A 23,800-nucleotide genomic window follows, 5' to 3' on the forward strand; every position below is an offset into this window, starting at 1 on the left:
ACAGGGCGTTCGTCCTTCAGTGCGAGAGAGTTTAGGAGAAACGCTATTCAAGTTTACTTTTCAGGTAGAATGGAGGCCATGTTCAGGGAGGGGGGGGGGTCAATGATTTCCAGGCCGTGTTTGATGCAAACGGTCTTGCTAACAGCCGAGTTTTCCAGGCACATGGTTTCACCCAGTTCCCAGAGTAAAAGCAGTTGACAGGAGACTCCGGGCTATCAGCATGTATGGTGGCCATGTCCAAGGAGTGAACCGAGTCGTGGCAGTGTTTCTCCAGCAATCACCCTAATGCAGCTAGAGACGGACACGTCGTCACTGAATCATAACCCAGGGGTCTGAAGCACCAAGACACTCGTGCACAAGGCCACAAAGAATGTCTAGTCAAGCCTCCGTAGCGTTGTGGGGTGGTTCTTTTCCAGGGGACGAGCACTTTTGACAATGTGGACAGATGCTTTGTAATGCCACAACCAAACCTTTACTTTAAGCTAGTTAACGTTCAGTATTCCGTTTCTCCCCCCTTGCCCCACATTCTTGATGTATCTTTGAAATACTTTTCTATTGTGCGATGGGAAGTGTTCCTGGAACATGTATACTGTATGCATGTTTTAGGGGAAAATATTAACTAATTAAATAAAATTTGGATTCAGATTCTTTAAGCATGGCAAGGTGCTCTTGTTTGAAGAAGCCAATGGCCTAAACGTTGGTAGAAGTTGCTGCTATCGAGGGACCTGCCTTGGGGAAGAAACGGCCAAATGCAGCACTAATACTGCCTACATATTGCACATACAATCATCGTAAAAGGTCAGAACAGCAGTAGCGAATTTCAGCATTTTATTTTTTTGACCACAATGGTCTGCAAAGGACATGCAAGTTGCAGCAAATACAAGTAGTCATCAATAGCTACTTTCGTCGAGCGCCACAGCCCAGCTCCTGCGCCTCCTGACGGCAATGGCAGCAGACAGGAGCGCAATGACGGCTGTGGCAATGACGAGGAGAATGGACAGGGTCCCAGCCGAGGCCCACGACGAAGAGGGAGCCTCCAGCAACATCAGAGCAGCGTCGTTAACAGAAGCGTCTTCAAAGAGCACGGGGCCCTGTAGCGACACCACGTGCTTTCCTACCACGCTGGAAGCGTCAGAGATGGCGTTGCGCTCTGGAACAAGAACAGAAATCGGTTGACGACTACCGGTGCATACAAAAGCACATATGCTGCAGGTAAAGTTCCCAAGAAAATTAAACGAGTAGGTCATATGGCATGCCATGGCTTGTCAAAAACCAGTCTGCATAGTCACAGCAAATGTGCTCTAAATAGAAACAATAACATAGCAACATTACCAGCAACATGAAAACCCCGTTGTCATCTGGGTAAACAAGCGCAAGATATTCAATAGAAGTCGCGGGAGTGCTCACGGTAGCGCCTGGTCTGTCCACACTGCCGATTGCACTCGGTGAGGAAGTTGGGGCTGGAGCTGTCGCACACCACGATAGAGCAGTGCAGGTAAACCTGTGGCAGACAGAATGCATCGCTTCGGTAAGTAAAGTTTCCCATGTTTTAGGTAGTCATTTTGCCCTCCCCAGTTGTACACAGTAAACGTAATCCCTCCATGGTGACCTGGTTTTTAATGGCGGAAAGAATCAGGCACTCACGAGGTCACGGGTGGTGCTGCGGTCAGAGTTCATGAAGGCGAAGGCCTGGAGTGCCAGACGCTTGTAGTGAGAAGGCAGTGGCAGGTCGGCGACACCAGGGAAGAACACACTGCAACAAGGAGACTGCACGGGGCAGCTGCACAGGAAAAAGTGCCGTTTACCCTCAATTCAAAGCAAGTGTCATGCATCGGATTGAATGCACGCATCTGTATTTGCAATCTGCAAGCAAGGATGAAGGCCAGCTTTACAGTCAAGGCATGCTCACGACCAGCAAGGCAGCCCAATCACCAATATGCAGTGCATCTGGCCAATGCAACCGTCACTGCATGTGGTCGGCCTTTTGTACAAACCACCAGCTCTGGGAGGCAGAGGGTGGCTGTTTTAACATCCAGAACATCAACCCAAGGAGCAGTGGCCATCGACATTTTGGATGTTACTGCAATCTTGCTTAAACAAGCCAGAACCTGATGTTCCACTTTTACACGAAATGTTGTCCTTGAAAGGAACGTAATTACACAACTCTGCACTATGGAGACCTCCTTTACCAGTGGCAAAATGTAGTAGGTTTTTACCCTTTCAACTGGTACAAAAACTGACACCTTTATACAAGGCATCATGTTTGCAATCACCACAACACAAGCAGTCAAAATGCAAACTAAAAACAACTCTGATGATGATGACCAGTTGAAAGGGTAAAAACCTATTACTATATTTTGCCACTGGTAAAGGAGGTCTCAGTGTAAATGCTTACCGAGCACTCAATACTCTGATAGTGCGCCGTCTTTGAGTTGTACGTTTTTTGGCGTCACCTGGTCCAACACCAATGGAGACTAGGCTCTAAGAAAAGCCGTCTCGGGTGTGGACCAATCAACTTCAAGGACAGTGCATATCAGAGTTTAACACGTAGGCTTTCGTGACCAATATTATTCATAATCGTTTTTTGGGTTTAGATCGCGTTATTTATAAGTGTCGTAACCCTCCACCACCCGACACGGCCAATCAGTAAAAAGTGTCACGTTGAAGCGTGAAACCGCAACATTTACAATTTGAGTAGCACGACGTTTCGCTGGTAATTGCATCCAGCATCATCGGGCAATTCGCCAGAATGGGGGAAGAGTTGTTTCTTTTTGTTTGCATTTTGACTGCTTGTGTTGTGGTTATTGTAAACATGATGCCTTGTGTAAAAGGTGTCAGTTTTTGTACCAGTTGAAAGGGTAAAACCCTACTACTACACAACTGCTTACGTGGGGGAAGAAAAAAAAAAAGACAACCAATGCCTCGAACCAGGTTGCTTCTGCAGGCCCTGCTGTGGCAGTGAGAGGGTTTAGAGAGCACTACCCCCCCGCCCAGCCTCACCCATCCACCACAAGCTTCCACTGCGTGGGGTCGGTGGCATTTGTCGTGGGCGTGGCCCAGCAGTCCTTCAGGAAGAGCACCAGCGTGGGGTCAGAGCGGTGCAGCAGTGACGCCTGGACGTAGAGCGGCGTTCCCAGAAGCGTTACCAGCGGGTACTGCCAGGGCTGGTACGGCGTGGTGTAGGAGTTGTCTGGCAGCGTGCAGACATGGTCCACAAGGCATGTGGATTAGTGGTGTAAAGGTCCTGGTTAGAGCACATTGAACAAGGCAAAGCACAAAGCCTCTAAAACGTGCGCATTACTTTTGAATTGAACTAGGGGCCATTATCGCAACTTTGTCCTGGCATAGAAACCGTGGTTGATATTTCATTTGTATTTTTCATAATAAATGCTGTCACCATCACCTCCGCATGGTTGTCTACATACTGTATACAACGGTATCGCTAAATGTCTGTAGATGCTGCAACGGTCACGGTATCACACCGAGGGGTGGGAATCGGGTGCTAACAGTTGGCCAAGCTCTAGTCAATTGGTAACCAATGAAGCTATTGACAACCATTCGTTCAAAGGTGACATGGACAAATGAGGCTAAGAAAGCCAGTCCAATTTTCCTTTAAACAATGCCCTCAAGGAGACCGTTTTGGTTGATGGGTTGTGGAAAACGATTCATTTGGTAGAGCCATGGGAATTGAGGGCATTGTCATCCCTTTCAATGTCGGCCCCACACTACCATGGTTTCAGCTGGTCGCTGCTAGATTCAAAAACCACGGCAGAAATTAGCATTTTAAGTTACACGTGGTACCATGGAGAATGTGCAAGTCGTTTTATTCACTTATGACTAATTATAAACTCCGTTGGCAGGTTCACAATATTCTGGCAGCACAGCCTAGAACAACGTCCATTTTTTGCGGTGGTTTGCAGTTGAAGTCCAGCAGCATTCAAAAAGCGCATGCAGCCTGCAATCAGTGGAAATTAAACCAGGGTTGAGCTGCTAGCTAAGCAATGGCCTAAACAATCATGACTTTCAGCTGGCTTCGAGTCAGAGCTAATACAGACCCAAGTCTTCCATGGGTAGAGCGACATCACAACCCGTGTTCAAGGTGGCATTTGTCCACTCAGGTGGACAGGGTATCGGAGAGAGGAGTACTCACCAGTGAAGACCTGGAGCAGCAGGGAGAGGGGCCCAGTGGCCGTGGCTGGAGGCGGCGGTGGAAGAGTGCTCAACTGCACTCCAAGCTGCAGGTCTCCACTTCCAAGGAAGCGGCATTGAAGAGCCATCCTGGTAAACAGACACCACCAGCCAATGGCATGCACAACGCCCTCACGGCAGCAAGAGATTGCAGGAGCGACACAGCAGACCGATAGGGTGTTTTGCAGACGTACCAGTGAAGGGACCACCTTGGTTAAGACCGTGTTTACATTAGCCACAAGCTATATTCCTACTACTTCAAGATGTTAAAGATCCTGTGACGAGGAAAAGTCGCCCTTGTGCGTTTAATGTCCCAATCTAATAATTAAATCGTTGAATATGGAAGCACAGATTGGTCACAGTTCTGCTGGCATATGCTGCAAATATTTAATTTCGCAGAGACCGTGGCCATTGATGGGGGTGGGTCTCCTCTGCAAGACTCATGCTTGACCCTCATGAGCACAGCACTTGCAGTGCTTACTTGTATGTGGACGACTTGGTGATGGCGACGCTTCCATCGACGCAGAGCTCCCGCTCGGAGACCAACATTATCTCATACACGAGCTCCTGCCCACTCCACTGGACACACCAAAAACGATAATGCCATTGAGCGATCAAGTAGAAGAATAAGTGGTACTGGCCAGGAGTCCAAATTGCTCAAAATTAGCTACAAATTATATATTAAGATCCCCCTAAATTCTGGTTTAGCACTAGATTAATTTGACACTCAATCATAAAGTGACCCTGCTGTTCTTTATCAACTCGTGCATGATTGTGCTCTGCACATCAAGGAGTTGTGCATCAGGAAGGATCCCGATGCAGCAGTTCAACAAGGTCAAGCAACAACCATCAGGATGTGGGCAGGGCAAAGCAGAGTGTAGGAGCCCATTACCTGCACAGTGGCACCACACGCTGCCATGGGTACGTCAAAGACTGCAAGGTCTGCAGACACCAGCACGGGGCTGCACTGCGCACCGCTACCGCCAGTCAGGTGCACGGTGCTCAGGTCCAGCGGTGGAGACGTTAAGTTCCGAGACACGGGCACCACAAAGCGCCCATCTGTGGTGCACACTGGGTGGAGCATGGTGGGAGGGTAATGGAGAGTTCGGTGAATCACGAAAGATGCCCCATGTAGCCCGTGGTGATGCAACAAGTTCAGGGAACCAGCACAGCAGGATGCTACCGTGCCAACATAGAACCTCAAAGCAAGAGCCTAGTTTAGGTAGTGAATTATGGAACCTCTGGTTTGAGTCCGCTACGTACCAGCTTCATTGTAGAAGCAGCGGCGTAGAGTGGGGTCGTAGCAGCAGCCACTCTGTGCACAGACGTCCGCGCTCGGGACACTCTGCACAGAGTTGCATGGGAAGTTCCTGCTCTGACCAGAGCACGTGGCGATCTCTAAAAACAGCAGGAGCACAATAGGTCATCGTACAAAACCCCACACGTACTTAAATACAAGTCAACGTTTGAGCCACGTGTCAAGTATGAGAATGAGTGTTACGTGGCACATGACCAAATCACTCGGGCAATGCACCCACTCCCAGAAGCGGAGCAGGGTTGAGTGTACAGTATAGATGACAAACACGTTGCTCACTGGCTGTAAAAGGCCATGGCAGTTACATCACAATTTGTTGCATTGAAGGTTAGTGCCACTCAACTTTTCCAACAAGGAGCAGCGTGGTGAAGCATGGTCAAATTAACCCTCAAGACCTAGGACAGCACTCATCAGGAGTGCATTAGGAAAACGCGTTGATACGGTGCAACTACTGGAATCAGCCACTGGGAAAAATTGCATCGGAAAATGATTCAAGCAGCAAGTTTGTCCAGTAAAAACGAAGGGCATGAAACGCAAGTGCACAATTGCAAAAGCACCCAGAGAGATGATCTAGGTCGATACAAAAATGCAGCCGTTGACCGAGCAGACCCATTCTAGAGCACCAAGTCACAGGTAGTGCAGTCTGTGGGTCCGATTAGCAGAGTCAAATCAATGGTACTCACCTCCAGCCCTCGCAGATCTTAGGTTTTCGGGGCAGTCGATGGTGAAAGCCCAGACGAGCCCATTCAGCCCCTGCCGCATCTCCTGCAGCTCCACCTGGATCTTCCTCCTGTCGTCCTGGTGAAATCAGCAGCCCTCAAAATCAGACTCGGGGCCAGTGCTCCAGGAAGGCTCAAAACAAATCCGCAGATTTCGTGCATTCGACATTGTTGGGCGAGGCCAGGCTAATGACAAGTAAATCTGTCAAATAGGAAACCCGCCACCACCTGCCACCCAAATTAAGACAGGCAGACCCGCACGTGGGGGAGGGGTTGCATTCCTGGGTCCGAAATCACTTTGCCAGGTTAACCCTTGTTATTGTACAAACGGATGCTGCGCTGCTCCGTGTGTAATACAGTTTCCATATTCAGCTTGCCACAAAACCGCCATTACTCTTCCCACACACATAGCACTCACAAATTACCACCCTTCACAAGACTTTCATGTCTTCTGCAAGCAACCTCAAGTAGTGCACATATTTCTGGCACAAAGCTCGTATGTTGGTTAGGTCTGCCACTTGCATTTTGCTGCTGTAGATCATACATGTCCAAGTCCTGTGTGCAATATTTTTGTGACATCTACGTTGGTCTCTTAGAAGCCAGCTTGGATAGCAACCTTCCTGTAGCAATGCATTGTGCCGTTTATTCTATAACAAGCAAACTGCTCGGATGTCCTTCTTTGCATTGAATAGTATCGCGAATGCTGCATCCATTAGCAGGCGTGAAATACACAAACTGAATGCTTGTTTTGCCGAGTAAGTTTGGCGATGTAAGAGTTAAAAACTTTCACACATTGCCTTCAAGGTGGCCACTTTGATGACATGGACATCTAGATGGCAAATGCTTTACCGTTAAGCACAGGAGGAGAACAATTATGCTGGAGATAAGACTGACGAGACGGAGACTAAAGACAAAAAAGCAATGCAATGAGGCAAGGCCATAGGCAAGAAAGGATACTTAGGATTGGCTTAAAGAGTAATGTAGCGACATGGCATACTACAATGAACAAGAGCACAAATGGCAAGTGCAAACCAAGGTAAATATGATAAAAAGACAAAGATGGCAAGATCTTGACAAGACATAAGGAATGAGCATTGCATCGATTGTCCAGGGATACCAGTCAAGAGAAAGAGGTGCTGTATAAACTAGAATTAAAGTCACTACCACCGAGAGACGATCGAAATAACATATTGCAGGAATAAATTGAAAAAGCAATGGAAACCATCTGAAAACAAATTCCAGTGGACGGCATGAGCAAAAAAAAAAAAAAAAATCTTGGAAGGAACAAAAAAAATAAATGCACGAGCTAAGCAAACGTGGAGGGGAAAATACCAGAGTAGACAAAATCAAATTCGATTCTGGCCAGACAACATCGGTGGGTGCGTGATGGCCGATCGATTATGGATTGCGAAACATCAATTTCGCTACTACCACAGCAGTCCCAGCGGGTACTAGCATCGACGCAAGTCAACGGTCTCCTCGTGTTCACCTCCACGCGCACGTGGCAGGCATCACCAGCAGCGGTGAAGTGGAGCGCAGCACCGTCCCTCGCGATGGAGAAGCCGCACTCCCCCTGCACAGACTCCACATCCACGGCCTCATTCCGCACCGCTGGAGACATCAAAAACAAAATTAGAAAAACCTGCATTTGGATGGATTGCGCACCACAAGTTCATGTGGGTAGCGTGACTGCATGGAGAACAAAGTATGGTGCCAGCGTCAATTCGAATAGCAAGTCTCCAGAAAACAGGATCCTCAATACACCGTTGGAATTACGGTACTCCCAAACCTGCACAACGACCTCGTCTAATAGTTGCTAGTAAATAAGGCTGCGTGTCGGATTTAGCGACAAGATCTCCCAAGTCGTCAACGGAGGACTCGTGGGAAATGCAGACAATGCGAGGTGAGAATCCATGTCTGACAGGAGTCACCAGGTTCAGTTTACAACGGAAGTCACGACCTTGCATGAAATGTTCCAACGAATGGGAGAGCCCATTGTGCAGACAAGCAAGAGGTGGTATTGGTAAGGAATTCAACCGTCTAGTAAACACACGCAATTATCCTATGGAAGAAAAGATTTGATTATTGTTGTCTGCTGTATTAGACTAGTGGAAATGAACCCTGACGCCAATACAGTATCATCCTTTGAATCCCAGATAAAATTTCCCATCGTTCATGCGAATTACGTTCCACACAGCGTTAACCAAAAAAAAAAACCTAAAATCGACACCGAATAAGAGAAATTGAGGTTAGAGGACATCGAAAGCGAAGCAGTTGGGACCAAACTGGCCAGAGAATCTCATCCTCGAATCAATTTGATAGCATCTATGAGAAGCGTCATATATTCAATCATACAATGGATCAAGATGTCAATTATGTCATCACGATTTAAGTGAAAGCTCGTCGACTCACTCCGTACAAAGACACGGTAGTCACTGTGGGAGGGGCTGCTCCATCCCACAGAAAAACCCAGGGTGGAAGAGATGCATTGCTTCAGCAGACCTGGGGGAGGCAGTTCAGAAGTTGAGACGTCAACATTAACACCTTATGGAGCAATTAAAAAACAGCCCGCGACGGTTGCTGGGAGGGCGCACGTCAGTTCCTTCACTTTTCTGTGCGCACAAGTATGTAAGGTGTTGTGTGTTGTTCTTATTTGGCGCAAATTCAAAAGGCAGGTGCACGACTGGACAGTATGGACCTCACACCAGGGATCGTCAGCCTGCAGTTTCGAAGCCGCTGGTTGAAACATGATATTTTGGTAGTAGACCCCTGCATTAGACTCTTGAAATTGTAGTAGAAAGTTGCCAAGGTAGAGCCTGATATGCAAATTATCAACGCGAATGCACAGTTCGTTGTTATTATAATGGAAAGGAACACGGTCATGATGATTTTGCACGCGAGTGTTGCGTATAGTCGTGCACAGTCAAATGTTGTACAACTCACTATTTTAAGTAAAGTTGCAAGGGCCGTGCCAATCAGTCACCAGCCATATTTTTCGAAAGCGTTATTATCGTAAAAAGGAACGTGCAAGGGAGAGTTAATGTCCCCGAACGCCCCCTTTTCCATGCGCTGGAGGATTATTAATGATCCACGTGCCGGCCTATGCCCAACGGCAGCCATCACGTCGCGTCACGTGACCGCTCCAACCGCAGGCACACAACAAATTCACCCCCCCTCCACCTCGTCCAGGCAGCGCTCATGTTGGTATCTCGTGTCGCCGATGACGCTTTTCCAGTTCACCGAGAGACGCCGCCATTAGTCTTGTGCATGGCGGTGTCCATACACATGATAGTGGTATTGAGAGAATGCGCGATGTGGTTTGCATGTGGCGACAGCAGCAGCAGCGCCCCCTACCTCTCGGCTCCCCCAGCGTCCGCGGTCCCAGCGACTGTCGAAGCCTCGCGTGGACGGAGCCCAGGCAGAGGAAGCTGCGGGAAGTACGAGACACGTGACCGCCAAGACGAGAGAACGCATGGGGAGGAGAGAGAGGCAAACACCGCACCCCCCCCCCCCCCCCACAAAAAAATAATTGGCCCTGTAGCGATTTTAGGAAGGGCCTATTCAAGGCCAGCACGGTGCACGAAGGAATTGGTGTAAACAGCGCCACGCAAAGCCATCTTTGGAACCCCACCACCCACAATGGGGCAAGCAAGACATTTCAGGACCGCATTTCCACATTTTTATCTCAATGCATTTCTCCATGCAGGTCAGTTACCCAAAGCGATATGGAAACGCCCTCTCTTACAAACGTACACAAGACTTCATTATCCAGAGCTATTGAGGAACATCCCTGAACACCACTCAGCACGCCCCTCCGCCTCCTCACCTGGTCAGGAGCAGGAGAAGAACTCGCAGAGCCGCCATCGTAAAACAAATCATCAGCTGCGTCGCTTCCCTTAGGCCATGGACCCCTTTTATATGGAGAGCCCTCAGCGATCCCGATCCAGATTGGATCAGATCCACCCACGCATTGTCTTATCAGCGAGATTTTATCAGAGCAGATCCACTCACTCATTGTCTCATCAGTAGAGGTTTGCACGATCTCGGCGCACGTGCATGGATAGGAGCTGCACCGCAAATCACGCGGCACGTACGCAGGAGGAGTTAATTGGTTAATTACTGACACTGAATGAGGCCGCGCGCAGATAAAAGCCCCGAGTCGGGACAGTAGCTGCGTTGGCTCTGCTGGTGCCGTGCTAAGTCTCGGTTTTTTGTTGTCCTTGCGATGGAGATCACGAGGGCTTTGTTTTCGGTCTTGGGGTTGTTATGTCTTGCCTCTGGTGAGTGGAGTTTGGTCGAAAGATGCTTTTACAAACCTGTTTATTTGTCGGTCAATGCAACTGCCGTGTTTACTAATGTGAGCATCATAGTATACCCGTACTAACGATGGGTTTGGTAGTGTGGCGTGGTGGTTAATTTACTGTTCTATATACCTGAACACGAATTTGCGTCCTGGTAATGTTAACATTGGCGACAAGTGTCTAGACCTGGGGCTTTGCCATAATTCAGCCCGTACTGATCTGTATGGTCAAACTGACGACCGCAATGTGCGAGACTTGATCCAGTAGTGGATTACCAAAACGTATTCTTAACCTGTCGTAACGCGTGTAATACATTTATTGAGGTGCTACTGGGTAATTCGAACTCTTGCATTAGCAGCTCCGTGTGGATGATTGACTCGAGGCTCTGACACTTTCTACTGCTTCACTGACCACCTGTGTCACTTTGGGCAACTCTCGCGTCTCGTCCCGTGCGGCACCGCCAGCTGCAGTGGCCACCTCCGCCACGGTGAGTGTGGTGTGTGACGAGGCGACGCTCACGCTGACCGTGAGCAGGGACCTGTTTGGCACGGGTCACCTGGCCCAAGCGAGTGACCTGTCCCTGGGAGTGCCAGCCTGCCCCGTCACTGGGAGCGACGCCCTTGCTGGGACGGTGACCTTCCTCTACGCACTGGAAAGCTGTGGCAGCAGCCTCCAGGTAACTGGCTGCTAATGCTGCTGTAACATAATCTGCGCAATCCAACTGCTTTATGTTTTTGCCGAGTATAGATGCAGAAGAATTACAATTCCGCATTCGAGTCAAGCCAGACTTCTTCAATAACAGCGGGGTTTATCGCTTTGAAGTCCCCTTAGTATTTGTAGATCGGTCATTGCATTATTATGTTAAGGTCTGTTCTGGTTGACCAGTCGTACATTATAGCGTTTTTAATCTTCCAAAATACATTTGGAATCTGCATCTGCCATGGTTGGTGTGGGTGTGTTTTTTTATGGTGGACATGAACAAGGTGAATTATATAAACCAAGGAACTGCTGCATTGGGTCTTTCACCAAGGTGTTTGAGCTTTTTTTTTTATTCCGCTAGTATTGCAAAAAGTAATAAACCCAAGTCTTCCTCCCTTCTTAGATGAGTGCAGAGCTGCTGTCTTACGAGAACTACCTCTACTACCGCCCCACGTCCAGCACGGGCATTATCCGCACAAACTACGTCGCCGTGCCGGTCGTTTGCCGCTATCCCAGGCGAGTTCACCAGCAGTCTCTGGTTGACATTTGCTTAATTTAGAAGTCCAGCTAAACTGTTTACAATTCTACCACTGTCTTTAAAAATTACGTGCCGTTTCGTGTGCTTTAGCTTTGCGAGGCCTGAATTGCAATAAAGCCAATGTCAGCGAGTTAATCCACCGATGGAAAGTCTCCCTGTGCTGTCTGTCGTGGGGGTTTTTAGTGTCAACTTTACTGATGGGTTCACATCAAACGCCTGTCGTGGCCTGTCTCGAACATCCAGCCTTGCAAGTGTCTGAAGTAGTGCATGCATTGCATACTGTGTGAACCACGGTCCCCTTAATTATACTCCATTCCCCCAATTCTTCTACTTTCTCTTATTTGGCCCTCGTCGGATAAAAGTCTTGCAAGTTGCGATGTTAAATATACTCTGAAAATATGATTCTGTATCTCTTCGCTTGTCTATTCGTTGTAAGATGTTAACGACATTGCAATAATAATCTGGGCACTAATTGGTGCAGTTGAGCATCACCCACCTCTGCTCTTTGTAGAGAATGTGTGCCTGATCTCTTCCTGACTGCAGGAAGGGGAACGTGTCCAGCGATGCCATCAAACCCACATGGATCCCCTTCAGCAGCGCCAAGGTTATGCAGCAGCAGCTGAGCTTCACGCTGAGGCTCATGACCGGTCAGTGGTGATGTGAGGACGTTGATTGCCTATTATGCACATGGCTACTACCAGGATGGCAATTTAGACTATAAACCCTTCAATATGTGTGCTTGGTATTGAATAATAGGCCAGATATATGCCTGAGGTCCCTAAACTTTATCTGAGGTTAAAAATAGGTTTACCCCTTTTTTTCTGGCACAAACTGTGCTGTTTGGATGTTAAAACACCAAACAGACCTTTTTTTACAAGGAATCGTGTCTACATTAACCACTAATTGTGGTCAGAATGCAAACAAAACAACTGATAATATATGCATTGTCTTTGAAACCGATTGGTCCACACCAGACGGCTTTCTGTCGAGACGAAAGACTCTAGCCAGAAAGAAAGCTGTCTCTGGTTTCCACCAAATGCGTTTCAAAGATATATTATCAGTTTTACTGGTAGGAACGAAGTGAACCAGCCTCCAATAGATTAGTCCGTCCGTCCGTCCGATGTCCGATTAGGTGTAGCAACATCGCCCCCTACTGCAAACACTTGCCAGGACCCCACAAAAACCTTTAGACTCGGTGGGGCTTTCCTGGCTAAACAAGTGTAATAATACATTATGTTTATATTCTTTGGTTATTCGTTCCTACCAGCCCACCCAGCAGGGTCCTGTTTTATTTGCATTCTGACCACAAATGTTGTGGTTAATGCAGATATGATTGATTTGTAAAACGTTTCAGTTTGCTGTTTTAACATCTTAACACCTGTTGCCAGAAAAAAGGGAAACCTATTCTCATTTTGGTACTGGCAAAGGAGGTCCCATGATTTATCTGGTTTTCTTCCACAAGCAGTGGCGTGAGCAAGCACTTTCCTGGCTGCGCTTTTAGTCTGCACTCGGTCTTGGCAATTGTGTTTTGAAGATGTCTAATTGTGTTTTCTTTTATGAAGACGACTGGAGTGTGGCGCGACCTTCCACCGTATACCAGCTGGGCCAGACTCTGCATATCGAGGCGAGCGTGCAGACACTGAACCACGTTCCACTCCGGGTCTTCGTGGTCAGCTGCTTTGCAACACCGGTTCCGGACAGGAACTCTCCCCTCAGCTACCAGATAATTTCTAACGCTGGGTGAGATTTCTCTCTTAATCCCACCTAATGCATGTTTATGCTCCTTGTCTTAAAGGTGACATTCCACTGCTTGAGTATATAACAGAGCCTGACCTTGGAATGCCGCTGAATCTTGCTCTGATGGTTAAGCCTGACCAGGTGTATGGTTAATGATTTTTATCATGTGGTGTGTGTCGGTACATTACTGATGAGAGATGTGGTCAATGTGCGTCATTGGTGACTGATTTGGTTTGCGAGTTGGAGGGGAGCCCCTTAAGAGGTGGGCTTGGCACACCCTCGGTGCAGTATTATACAGTGGAAGAGGAGTACTACATCCCCTAGCGCTGGCTTTCTGCTGGCCTGCCCTATGTAAAGCCACGTGTCGTACATCTACGGTGCCTGTGCAGGTGTCTGGTGGATGGCAAAGTCTCGTATGATGCTCACCTCACTTCTGGCTTCCTGCTCCGGCAAAGTGACAACGTCCTTCGCTTCTTCATAGATTCCTTCCGCTTCCTTGCGACGTTGACCAACAGTGGCGATCAGGTGATCTACTGTCATGCAGGCTTCTACAGAAACCACCTTTTAGCCACGTGGTAGGCAGTGTGGTTGAGTAATAACCATCTTCCTCTTCTCGGTCCAGGTTTTCGTCTTCTGCCAGCTGAAGGTTGCAGATGTTGCTACATCTCCAACGGCTGTCAATAAAGCTTGCACCTACAGCCCCTCGGCTGCATACAGGTTGGTCTGCTTCCTTGTATTGCTCAGCAATTTGTTTTTCAGTGTCTTCCATCCAATAGCTCAATCCATGCCTTGCATGTTGGCTACATATTATTGCATGCCTGTGTGCTTAACTAATATCCCTGAGACCTGACTTTGGTTTCTAGCTGCAACTGGTATTACAACATTTCCTGTGCAGTCTCACGGGTCTTTTCTTGTTTAGATGTATTCAGGTGATTATTGGTCATAGCCTGCACTTGTCTTGCGTTTAGCAACAAGTGTAGCGGCCTGCAAACGACGTCTGTCATTCGTTTGAGCTCCTTTTGAAAAATCTCAGCCTCGTAGCCAGAGTTCAAATCTCACTCGTGGCTAATGTCGGCGCATCAACCGAGCCTCGCCTTCGTAGATTTTTTTTTTCCTCAAGCTGATCACCAGGGCTGGTGTGTAACAACCTTGGAAGTGGTCCTGGTCACAGACTTTCCCTTCATGCTACAAGTACTTTCCTATAATGCTCTGACTCTACAGGTCGGGTGCCGTCATACAGTTAAACACAACTACGCCCAGAATTGTATTCCTGGCCACTGCTCCCATCGAGTGGTATTGTCGCCATCGCTGTGGTCGACCGTGGTGCTGGCCAAATGGTACATCGCTGTACGTTGCTTTCCCTGAACGGGTGCTCAATCGGCACTTTGCTCAAATGTGAACGGATACGAGTAAGCATTGCCTGTGTAACTACAGACGGCGTTTGTGTGCAATGCAGGTGGGTCTCTGCTGATGGCTCGGACTCGGTGTGCAGCTGCTGCGAGTCCACGTGCCCCAGTGGAAGAAGGCGCAGGGATGTGGCAGCAGTGACTGGTGAGTACAACCGTCGTATTCAGCCATTTAGTCTTGTACAGAAAACCCTTGAATATCAAGGCAGTTACGTTCTTGGAAAGTGTCAGAAAAGCCAAACTGCGACATTCACTATGGTAAGCCTTGCCTAAATAATGGTGTTAGGTATGTGGCACTCAGGAATGGAGGCATCGCGATTGAAATAAGTAATGTGCCAAGTAAACTAAATAGAAATAATTTCGATTTAAAGCTTTTGTGACTGCAGGGATTCATATTCTTGGTTTTTTCGGTAAAGTCACGTAGAAGGAAAATACAAAAATTATCATGACGTTTGGATTGCAACACAAGCAATCATCATCAGGTGTGTGTGGCCTTAAGCCTGGGCATTCGCTGCATTACAAATGTGGTCCTCTCACTCAGGACCGTCGTATGCGGTGGAAGATGTGATGCTGGGCCCCATCGTGATTGCCAAGCCCTTCTCAGATGGTGCTGAGCCAAGCAGCCCTGCAAAACAGCAGCAGCCACGGGTTTCTACATCTGCATCCAAAGGTAAAGCTACCAGATTCTTTCATGGCACATTTTTTCCAGTCTCGGTTAAAAGCTATTTCTCATACTTTGATACTGGCAAAAAGGTCCCATGATGTATCTGCTCGCCCAGGGATATAAATGCTCTGATGCATGGATTGTCGTTGTACTGTTTGCCTTTTCGCGTTTTCTGGTTTGACTCGGACTAGCCCATAAAGAAGGTTGTCTGATGTAGACCAATCCGTTTCAAAAATGATACCTATATAAAAGAAGCATGTTCACCAAAAGTACGTGCGGTTAATGCAGACCTAATTTAAAACCAGGACATCCATGAGGCAATGACGCTTTAAGGTTGACCTCTCATGAATTGGCAGTCTGTAATACTTAATCTCTATACGGAACTTTTTGCAGTTTGGGGAGGAAGCAATTTGTTTATGGAAGTCTGGTTTCTTACTCCTTTGAAAGGGCCTATGACATCCAACTACAACCCCCTTCCCCAATAACAAGTTGAAAAGGTACAAAACACGGATATTACAGCAGTGCCCTAAAAGGTATGACCAACAAATATTGCCATGATCCTTCTTAAATGTGCTTTGGTCGTCAGATGTAAATATGTTTAAAATCTCAATTTGTTTAACATACCTAATGATATTTGTGATTATTTTTTAATAACATGTGTGACGTGCTGCACTAAAGCCATCCACCAGTGTTAAATGGCAAACCTTGGTGAGTGACAAATTTGAACAGTACGTCTTTCACACCTTGACCAAATACTTGGATAGGTCAAATGCCCCCACAACTTCCAGCATGTGGAAACCCTAGCTTTATGGCTCGGCAGTTACTCACCAGCCCTTTCTCTCAATTGTTGTTTTACAGGTGCTGCTCCCGTCCTTGGTCTGGCAGTGGCTGCGCTGGTGATGGCTGTCGCAGCAAGCGCCACGGTGGCTTTGTTTGTTTCGAAGAGGCGTCACACGACTCCTTCAAAGGGATTGGAAACGAGCTTCTGATCTTAAGTTGCTTTGCCTAAGTTGTGATAAATAAAACTCTGGTGCATTACTACTTGTCTTGTGGAGTCGTTGCTTGGCGTTTCGAGCACTTTGTGTAACTACACCATAGCCCACTTCATGAGGGTGAGCATGAAACAATTGTGGTCTCCAATTCATGCGTGCCAGGACTAGTAGGATGTACCTAATAATGGCAAATGGGTTTTTTAAACCTTCCCAATTGTCCAAGCTGGCAGTCGTTGTTGTCCATGTACAATGGAGCAGTTGAACAATTTCAAGGAAGAAATCTATTCCTATGTCACTTTAATCTTCCATAAAAATGGCCCCAGAAGTTTTTAACCGTGGCAGGAATTGGGCATTGTTGGTACATTACAATGACGGATAATGTGCAACAACCGTGCAAAAAAAATAGGCGCATTTAATACTGTACTTAAGCTGGTTGGAGTTTTACATGTGGAAATTTATTTCCAGAGTGCCCACAGCCTTAAATCAAAATATTACCGGTAGGAACAACAGTTCCACACTTCCCACCAGGGATTGGTGATCTGTCTTGCATAGCCACGCCCTCGATTTGTATTTCATAGAGTGCTTCGGGCGGGCTCGGCACCGCGTGACGCGCCGCCCAACGCCGCTTGCGCCGCGTGACACGGATCGCACGAATGCTCTGTCCAACCAAACTCCTACCTGCACACTCGGAAGGAACGTGTTTAGTCATCCTCGGGATGTGAGCTCAGAATCTCTGTCCATTGGATGCATGTCAAAGTTACAACAACCAACAATACAAGCTATGGGAGTGCATAGTATCTTGAAGGTACATAAATTACACTATACAAAGTATATAGTTCAAATAACATGGATACACCAAATCCCATGCTTGTGCAAATTGGCCCCAGACCAGAGTTTTGTGGTGGTGCTTGTGTGGTTGTGCAAGGTGGAGTTGAACTGGGGGTGCGGGCTAAAGTAGTGCAGCGTTTGTGGTACCTAGCTTTACAACCGTTGCATTTGATAGACTTTGCATTGACGTTCTTGCCACAGCCGCCACAGAGGAAAAACGGGCCTGGATTAAATTCAAAGAAGCCAGCTCCAGTATGCTGGGAGGCCTGGGCTTGGCTGGTGAAAAAACAGGAAAGTGCGAGTGGTGATGTTGCCATTTCCAAGTGCTTTCATAGTACTTGGTCTCTCCACTTTGAACAAGCGGTAACACTGGAGAGACTGCATGTGCAAGGAGTTATTTTCATAAGTGGGGCGTGTGATTCTTCCAGTTGACAAATGTAGTCTTTCGTGCTATGATGTGAAAGTCTGGAGCAGGTAATGTTGAGGTCTCGTTACCGTGCCACGTTTATACCCCCAAAGAGTCTCCTACGGACGAGGAGATGTTTGCCACATAGATCATTAACAAAAAGCTTGTCATCTCATGGAGTTTTGCAAAATCTAGGCAGAGCCAGAAGGCCTGGGGATATGTTTGTACCGTGACCAGGGCACCTTGGGCAGCCTGGTGAGACCTCCATGAATACATTTTTCCTCATTCGTCAGGTATGCTGGTGTGTGAATTTAAACTTAGAGAGTCTTAAGTGAGAGCTCTTGGAGCAACTCTTGGGGCTCGCCAGATCTGTCCATATCTCTGCGGTATAATCTCATGGGGCACAAACATGTCAATTTAACCCTTTGGTGCTTAAAATCGGTCAATGATTGGATAAACTAAAGCCCCAAGCTTCTTAACGAGGGATGTATTTATGGCATGTCTAATCTGAAAGTCTCTGAAATTGAGAGTGGGGATATTATATCATCCGCAAGCTTTTGAAAGACATCACCCTCCCGTTTGCATGTGTAGTGACATAAGAAGGGAGGGGCTGCTGGGGGCTCTGGGACCCTGGGCGGGCTAGGCGCTTAAGCCTCTTGGCGCCAGGCGTTGGGTTCCCAGGCGCTTAAGCATCTTGGCGCCGCCAACGGGGGGGGGGGGGGGGGGGTGGGCCTGTGTGTGCTCTGTGGGATGTCTGGTGGCGCACACGGCCCCACCCCTCGTTGGACTAGGCATAAAAGGGGAGCTCCCTGGACAATCAGGGCCAGTCGTAGCTCAAGACCCAAGACACAAGACCAGCCATCTGAGGACCCTGGGATGTTGTGAGAGCCAGTGGTGGGACTCTGGAACTCCCGACTCTACGACCTTGTGAGGGCGAGTTCCAGAGCGTAGCCAGAGTAGAGTATCTAGGCTGTGTACCTAGGCTGTGTACCTAGGCTGTAACAGAGTATCAGGAGTGTCAGGACTGTTGGAGAGTTGGAGTGTTGGATTGTAATAAAGAAGTTACCTCTACAAGTGTCTCCGGAATCCGTTACATTTGGCGTCAGAAGTGGCAATGGAGACAAGAAGTAAGCCACGTACCTTCAGTCCTGACGGCGATGTCGAGGAGCAAGCAGCGACGGGGCAGCCAACTCGGGCTGAGCAGCCGTCCACCACACCTGCCGATCCTCCTCCAGCGTCGGGAGGAGCAATGGGGGAAACGTTGCTTCGCCTCACTGAGCTGCTCCACGCCACCGTCTCCATCCTGGACGACTTGCGTCGCTCACAGGCGGAGACAGGAGGGAGAGAGGTGGCGCAGCGGCCGCGCCATTCCGCCGGCTCCAACACAAGTATGGCAGCTGTTCCCGCCGCAAATACATCCGGGTGTGTCGTCACTTCTGCCGGGGGAGCAATGACCGCTGGGAGCGACGTGACTTCCGGGCCCAGCGTGGGCCAACCAAACGATGCCGCGTCATCAGCGCTGCATCCCTCACCGCCAGGTGACAGCTGTTTGCAACCAAACAACGCCGCGTCATCAGCGCTGCGTCCCTCACCGCCGGGTGACAGCTGTCTGCAACCTAGCAACGCCGCGTCATCAGCGCTGTGTCCCTCACCGCCGGGTGACAGCTGTCTGCAACCTAGCAACGCCGCGTCATCAGCGCTGTGTCCCTCACCGCCGAGTGACAACGCTGCGAACGCGAAGCCAGCTTCAGCCGGGTTGCCAGGCAACGAGCGCGAGGCTCACATCCAGCAACGCCTGCCGGACCTCAAGGCATTTTCTTCAGAGGGAAGTGAGTGGGCAGCGTTCGAACGCCAGTTCGTCTCTCTTATAGAGACGTCCAGCTGGTCGGAGTATGAAGCGCTCCAGGGCCTCCCGGCCATGCTCGACGACGACTCCCTCGCAGCACTCCTTGCGGTGCCACGGGCGAAACGTGCCACGCTCACGGATGCCCTTCATCAGATGCGGCTGATTTATGGACCCCCGTCCGAAGCACGTCACCGCTTCGATGCGAGGAGGAAGAAGGCCTCCGAGTCGGCGATGGGGTACCGCAGCGCGCTGCTGGCCATGGCGCGGGTTGCCTACCCTCGCATGGATGAAAACGCTGTGTAGTCACTCGTGCTGCAGAAGCTCATGAGCTTGGCCCGCCAGCTTCGAGTTGCCATGCAGACAGCCGACGACGACGACGACTTCACGTCGCTAAGTGCTGCCAGGTGCATCCAAGCACACCTACATTGCGATGAGGACACGACCATCGCCGCCTGCGCAGGCCCACCTGATGCACAAGCCTATGACGTGCATTCGGGGCCTCATCAGGCCTTCGCGGCAACAGAAAATCGCGGATCGTCCAACTGGCGATCCCAGCGAGATCACCACCAGCGGGACCGGCCAATCTCGCGCCAGGACAGGGCGTCCATCGTCTGCCACAACTGTGGCCTTCGGGGCCATGTGGCGTCCGGCTGCCGGGTCCCCCGACGCCGGACTTCAGGACCTCCGGCGCCTCGGCCACCACCGTATCCTCGGCATACCCAGGCGAGTCACGACACCTCGCACTCTCGGCCCCCACTTACAACAAGCATGCACCTGCACACCACACAGGGGGGTCATGCTTCGGAGGAGGGGGATTCGGGCCCATCATTGAGCAACCGGGCGCTCGGACCAGGTCAATGGTCCGAGTTGGCCCATAGGGTCGTTGCTGCGGCGGCAGGGTCCTCTGCCGTAGTGGGTTCCATCGAGGGCGTTGATGTTCGTATGTTGATCGATACGGGTGCGTCGGCGACCATCATTTCAGACATAATTTATAACATTCTGCCCGATACATGCCATCCCTTGCAGCCAGTTGATGCGCCATGCTATGCCGCAAATGGGGGTTCGTTGGGCATCACCGGACGGATCAATGCTCAGATCTGCATTGCTGACGTCCAATTAGTTGGGCCCATTTTGGTCTCATCAACCCTCGCCGTTCCGTGCCTCCTCGGAACAGATTTCTTGGGGAAGATGCCCATTAAAATTCTCATTAACAAAGGGTGTATTGAGCTCCCCTCTGGCCGACGCATGGCCTTCCTGCCCACACCCACTCGGTTGCACTCCGCATCTACGACGGTGCAGGCGTTGGCGGCCTGCACAATTCACATTCCTCCCGGCTCTCAGATGTTAGTTCCCCTCCGGTTTCGTAAACCCCTTGACTACGACGCGTTCATGGGGGGTGCTGTGATCGGGCCTTCGCGTTCAGCTGAGCGGGTGTCGTACCTCGTGTGTGCACAAACGCTCGTGCGAAGCGACCACGACCCCTTTATCCAGGTCCTTAACGCGGGATTGGAAATGGCCGTTATCTGTCACGGAATGGTGCTTGCTCACGCGACGCCAACCCCTCCAGAAGATGTGATCGTGGGTCACGTAGGGGGCGAGTCCTCTTCCGTTGCCAAGCCAGGTCCTGACACAGGATGGCTCGACGCGCTTTGCTCCACTTCTGCCGATTTGTCACCATTACAGCATGCTAAATTACGCACGCTGCTGAGCGATTTTGCCGACGTTTTCAGTCAAAGCAAATTCAACATTGGCTGCACTAAATTGCTAAGCCACCACATCGACACGGGTGATGCCGCTCCAATTCGTCAAAACCCATTCCGGTTGAGCCCGACCGAAAAGGAACATGTACGGGTGGCCGTCAACGATATGTTGGCGGCCGATGTCATTGCGCCATCAAATAGCCCATGGGAGGCGCCATTCGTTCTTGTTAAGAAGCACAACGGGAGCCTCCGCTTTTGTGTTGACTTCAGGAAACTTAATAAGATTTCTGTGGCCGACGCCTACCCACTTCCCAGGATGGACGAGTCGCTCGATGCCTTAGCAGGTGCGCACTACTTCTCCACCTTGGATCTCCCCTCGGGGTTTTGGCAGCTACCCCTTGATGATGCATCCAAACCAAAAACGGCCTTTCGCACGCCGCAGGGACTGTTCCAATTCAACAGACTTCCCATGGGTCTTCACTCGGCCCCGGCGACGTTCCAGCGCCTGATGGAGCTGGTCCTCGCTGGGCTCCAGTGGGATTCTTGCCTAATCTACCTCGACGATGTAATCGTGTTCAGCAAAACTTTTGATGAACACCTCACGCGATTGAAGGCAGTTTTCCTTAAAATGCAGGCGGCTAACCTCAAATTCAAACCGCAAAAGTGCCACCTCATGAGGGATTCGGTTCGTTACTTGGGCCATATTGTCAACCGCTCGGGAATTGCCACGGACCCCGAAAAGATAAATTGCGTGCGCTTATGGCCAACTCTTACCTCTGTTGGGGAGGTGCGGAGTTTTATCGGCTTCGCCTCATATTATTGACGATTTGTTGCGGGATTCGCATCCATCGCGAAGCCCCTTTACGCATTAACGGCCAAAGGGGTAAAATTCCGTTGGGGAGAGTTAGAACAGGCATCGTTCAATGCCGTCCGAAAAGCACTGGTCGATGCTCCTACCCTGTCTTATCCAGATTTTACCACTCCGTTCATTCTGGATACAGACGCCAGCAACACCGGAATTGGAGGGGTGCTGTCGCAAATTGTCAATGGAGTGGAGCGCATCGTCGCCTATGGCAGCAGGGTGCTGTCGCCCGCGGAGCAACGTTACTGCGTGACGCGCCGCGAATTGCTTGCTATCGTTTTTTTCATAAAGCAGTACAGACCATACGTGTATGGCAGGCATTTCACAGTACGCTCTGACCACGCGGCGCTACAATACGCCTTGCGAGTGGACCAACCATCTGGACAGCTCTCGCGTTGGCTCGAGATCCTCCAGGACTTTGCGTTCACTGTCATTTACCGCAAGGGGATTCAACACGGGAACGCCGACGGGTTGTCGCGACTGCCGACCAATGGGCACTGTGCTTGTTTTTTGGGTGCGGGGCGTTGTAAGCAGCCTGACGGGGTACCGCCCCCATCCCTTGCGGCCGCGGCCGGAGATGGGGTCGGGGACCACGGGGCTCCCTCCACGCAAGTTCTGCAGGACGCATTGCTGAGCCTCGGGTTGGACGACTGGGGACGTCTTCAGATGAAAGACGTCTCCCTCCTCAAATTGAGACGCCGCGCTAGGGATGCCAAGGGTCACAGGGGGCAGGGGGGCCCCGTATTATATGTCATCCGGGAAGGCGTCCTCATGCATTGGGATGGGGGGTCCCAATCCCACACGTTGGTGGTGCCCACCTCCCTGCGGGGGCGACTTGTGTGGGAAATCCACAGTCGCCTCTTGCACTTGGGTGTTCAGAAAACACTAGCTAAAATCCAATTGGAATTTTTCTGGCCGGGCATGGCAAACAATGTGGCTGACCTTGTGCAAGGTTGCACAGAATGTGCACGGCGGAAACCACCTGCTAGGCCGTCCTGCCCGCCGCTCCAATCCATTAAGGTTTCCCGGGTCAATGAGATCGTCGCATTGGATATTTTGGGTCCATTTCCCGAAACTCCTCGGGGTAGTAAATACCTTTTGGTTGGGGTCGAATATTTTACCCAATGGGCCATGGCCTGGCCACTCCCCAACCAGTCTGCAGCAGCCATTACAGAGGCCTTTTTCCAGGGCTACGTCCTGGATAAGGGTGCTCCCGAACGCCTGCTGACCGACCAAGGGAAACATTTCTCTTCCACCCTGTTGCGGGATGTGTGCAACCTGCTAGGGACACACAAAATTCGCACCTCGCCATATCACCCCCAGACTGACGGTATGGTCGAGCGATTACATAGGACACTTACCTCCATGCTAAGCAACCAGGTGTCTGAGTCACAGACTGATTGGGATCTCCACATACCTGGTGTCTTGGCCGCCTATAGAATGGCGCCCCATGCTGCCACGGGGTACTCGAAGTTCTATCTTATGTATGGTAGGGAGGTTTGCCCCCCAATCGACGTACAATTGCGCATTAAACAGCCCGCACCTAAGGCTAAGATTGCCGACCACATCCGTGCTAATGTGCGTCGTCTCGTGGATGCC

General features: G+C 49.9%; 3 protein-coding genes across 3 annotated transcripts in view; 2 read left to right on the top strand and 1 right to left on the bottom strand.

Annotated features, from left to right (window-relative positions):
* Nucleotides 1–23,800, top strand: part of LOC144953089 (uncharacterized) — a 405,883-nt gene that overhangs the window by 297,422 nt on the left and 84,661 nt on the right. The window lies entirely within an intron of this gene.
* Nucleotides 891–10,086, bottom strand: LOC144953200 (zona pellucida sperm-binding protein 4-like). The gene is made up of 13 exons (XM_078883762.1): nucleotides 10,049–10,086; nucleotides 9,577–9,650; nucleotides 8,635–8,724; nucleotides 7,712–7,833; nucleotides 6,187–6,301; nucleotides 5,452–5,586; nucleotides 5,081–5,259; nucleotides 4,670–4,767; nucleotides 4,151–4,278; nucleotides 3,001–3,190; nucleotides 1,645–1,780; nucleotides 1,408–1,501; nucleotides 891–1,150 (listed from the first exon to the last, which is right to left on the bottom strand). Exons 1-13 carry the CDS (start codon nucleotides 10,084–10,086, stop codon nucleotides 891–893), a joined length of 1,659 nt encoding a protein of 552 aa, XP_078739888.1.
* Nucleotides 10,448–16,556, top strand: LOC144953073 (zona pellucida sperm-binding protein 3-like). The gene is made up of 10 exons (XM_078883591.1): nucleotides 10,448–10,502; nucleotides 10,988–11,199; nucleotides 11,626–11,742; nucleotides 12,308–12,407; nucleotides 13,323–13,500; nucleotides 13,887–14,022; nucleotides 14,120–14,214; nucleotides 14,954–15,048; nucleotides 15,445–15,573; nucleotides 16,426–16,556. The coding sequence occupies exons 1-10, from the start codon at nucleotides 10,448–10,450 to the stop codon at nucleotides 16,554–16,556; spliced, it is 1,248 nt and encodes a 415-aa protein (XP_078739717.1).

Source organism: Lampetra fluviatilis, chromosome 72 (genome assembly GCF_964198595.1).
Source record: "Lampetra fluviatilis chromosome 72, kcLamFluv1.1, whole genome shotgun sequence".
Classification (NCBI taxonomy): Eukaryota; Metazoa; Chordata; class Hyperoartia; order Petromyzontiformes; family Petromyzontidae; genus Lampetra; species Lampetra fluviatilis.

What these genes read in the sequence shown, in the direction of transcription:
- LOC144953073 (XM_078883591.1), top strand. Translation starts at nt 10,448, where the DNA reads ATGGAGATCACGAGGGCTTTGTTTTCGGTCTTGGGGTTGTTATGTCTT. An exon ending in CACGCTGAGGCTCATGACCG is followed by an intron (nt 12,408 to 13,322) that starts GTCAGTGGTGAT and finishes TCTTTTATGAAG; the next exon opens with ACGACTGGAGTGTGGCGCGA. An exon ending in CAGATAATTTCTAACGCTGG is followed by an intron (nt 13,501 to 13,886) that starts GTGAGATTTCTC and finishes GTGCCTGTGCAG; the next exon opens with GTGTCTGGTGGATGGCAAAG.
- LOC144953200 (XM_078883762.1), bottom strand. Translation starts at nt 10,086, where the DNA reads ATGGCGGCTCTGCGAGTTCTTCTCCTGCTCCTGACCAG. An exon ending in CCTGCCACGTGCGCGTGGAG is followed by an intron (nt 6,302 to 7,711) that starts GTGAACACGAGG and finishes TGATTTCACCAG; the next exon opens with GACGACAGGAGGAAGATCCA. An exon ending in GCAGCACCACCCGTGACCTC is followed by an intron (nt 1,502 to 1,644) that starts GTGAGTGCCTGA and finishes TGTCTGCCACAG; the next exon opens with GTTTACCTGCACTGCTCTAT.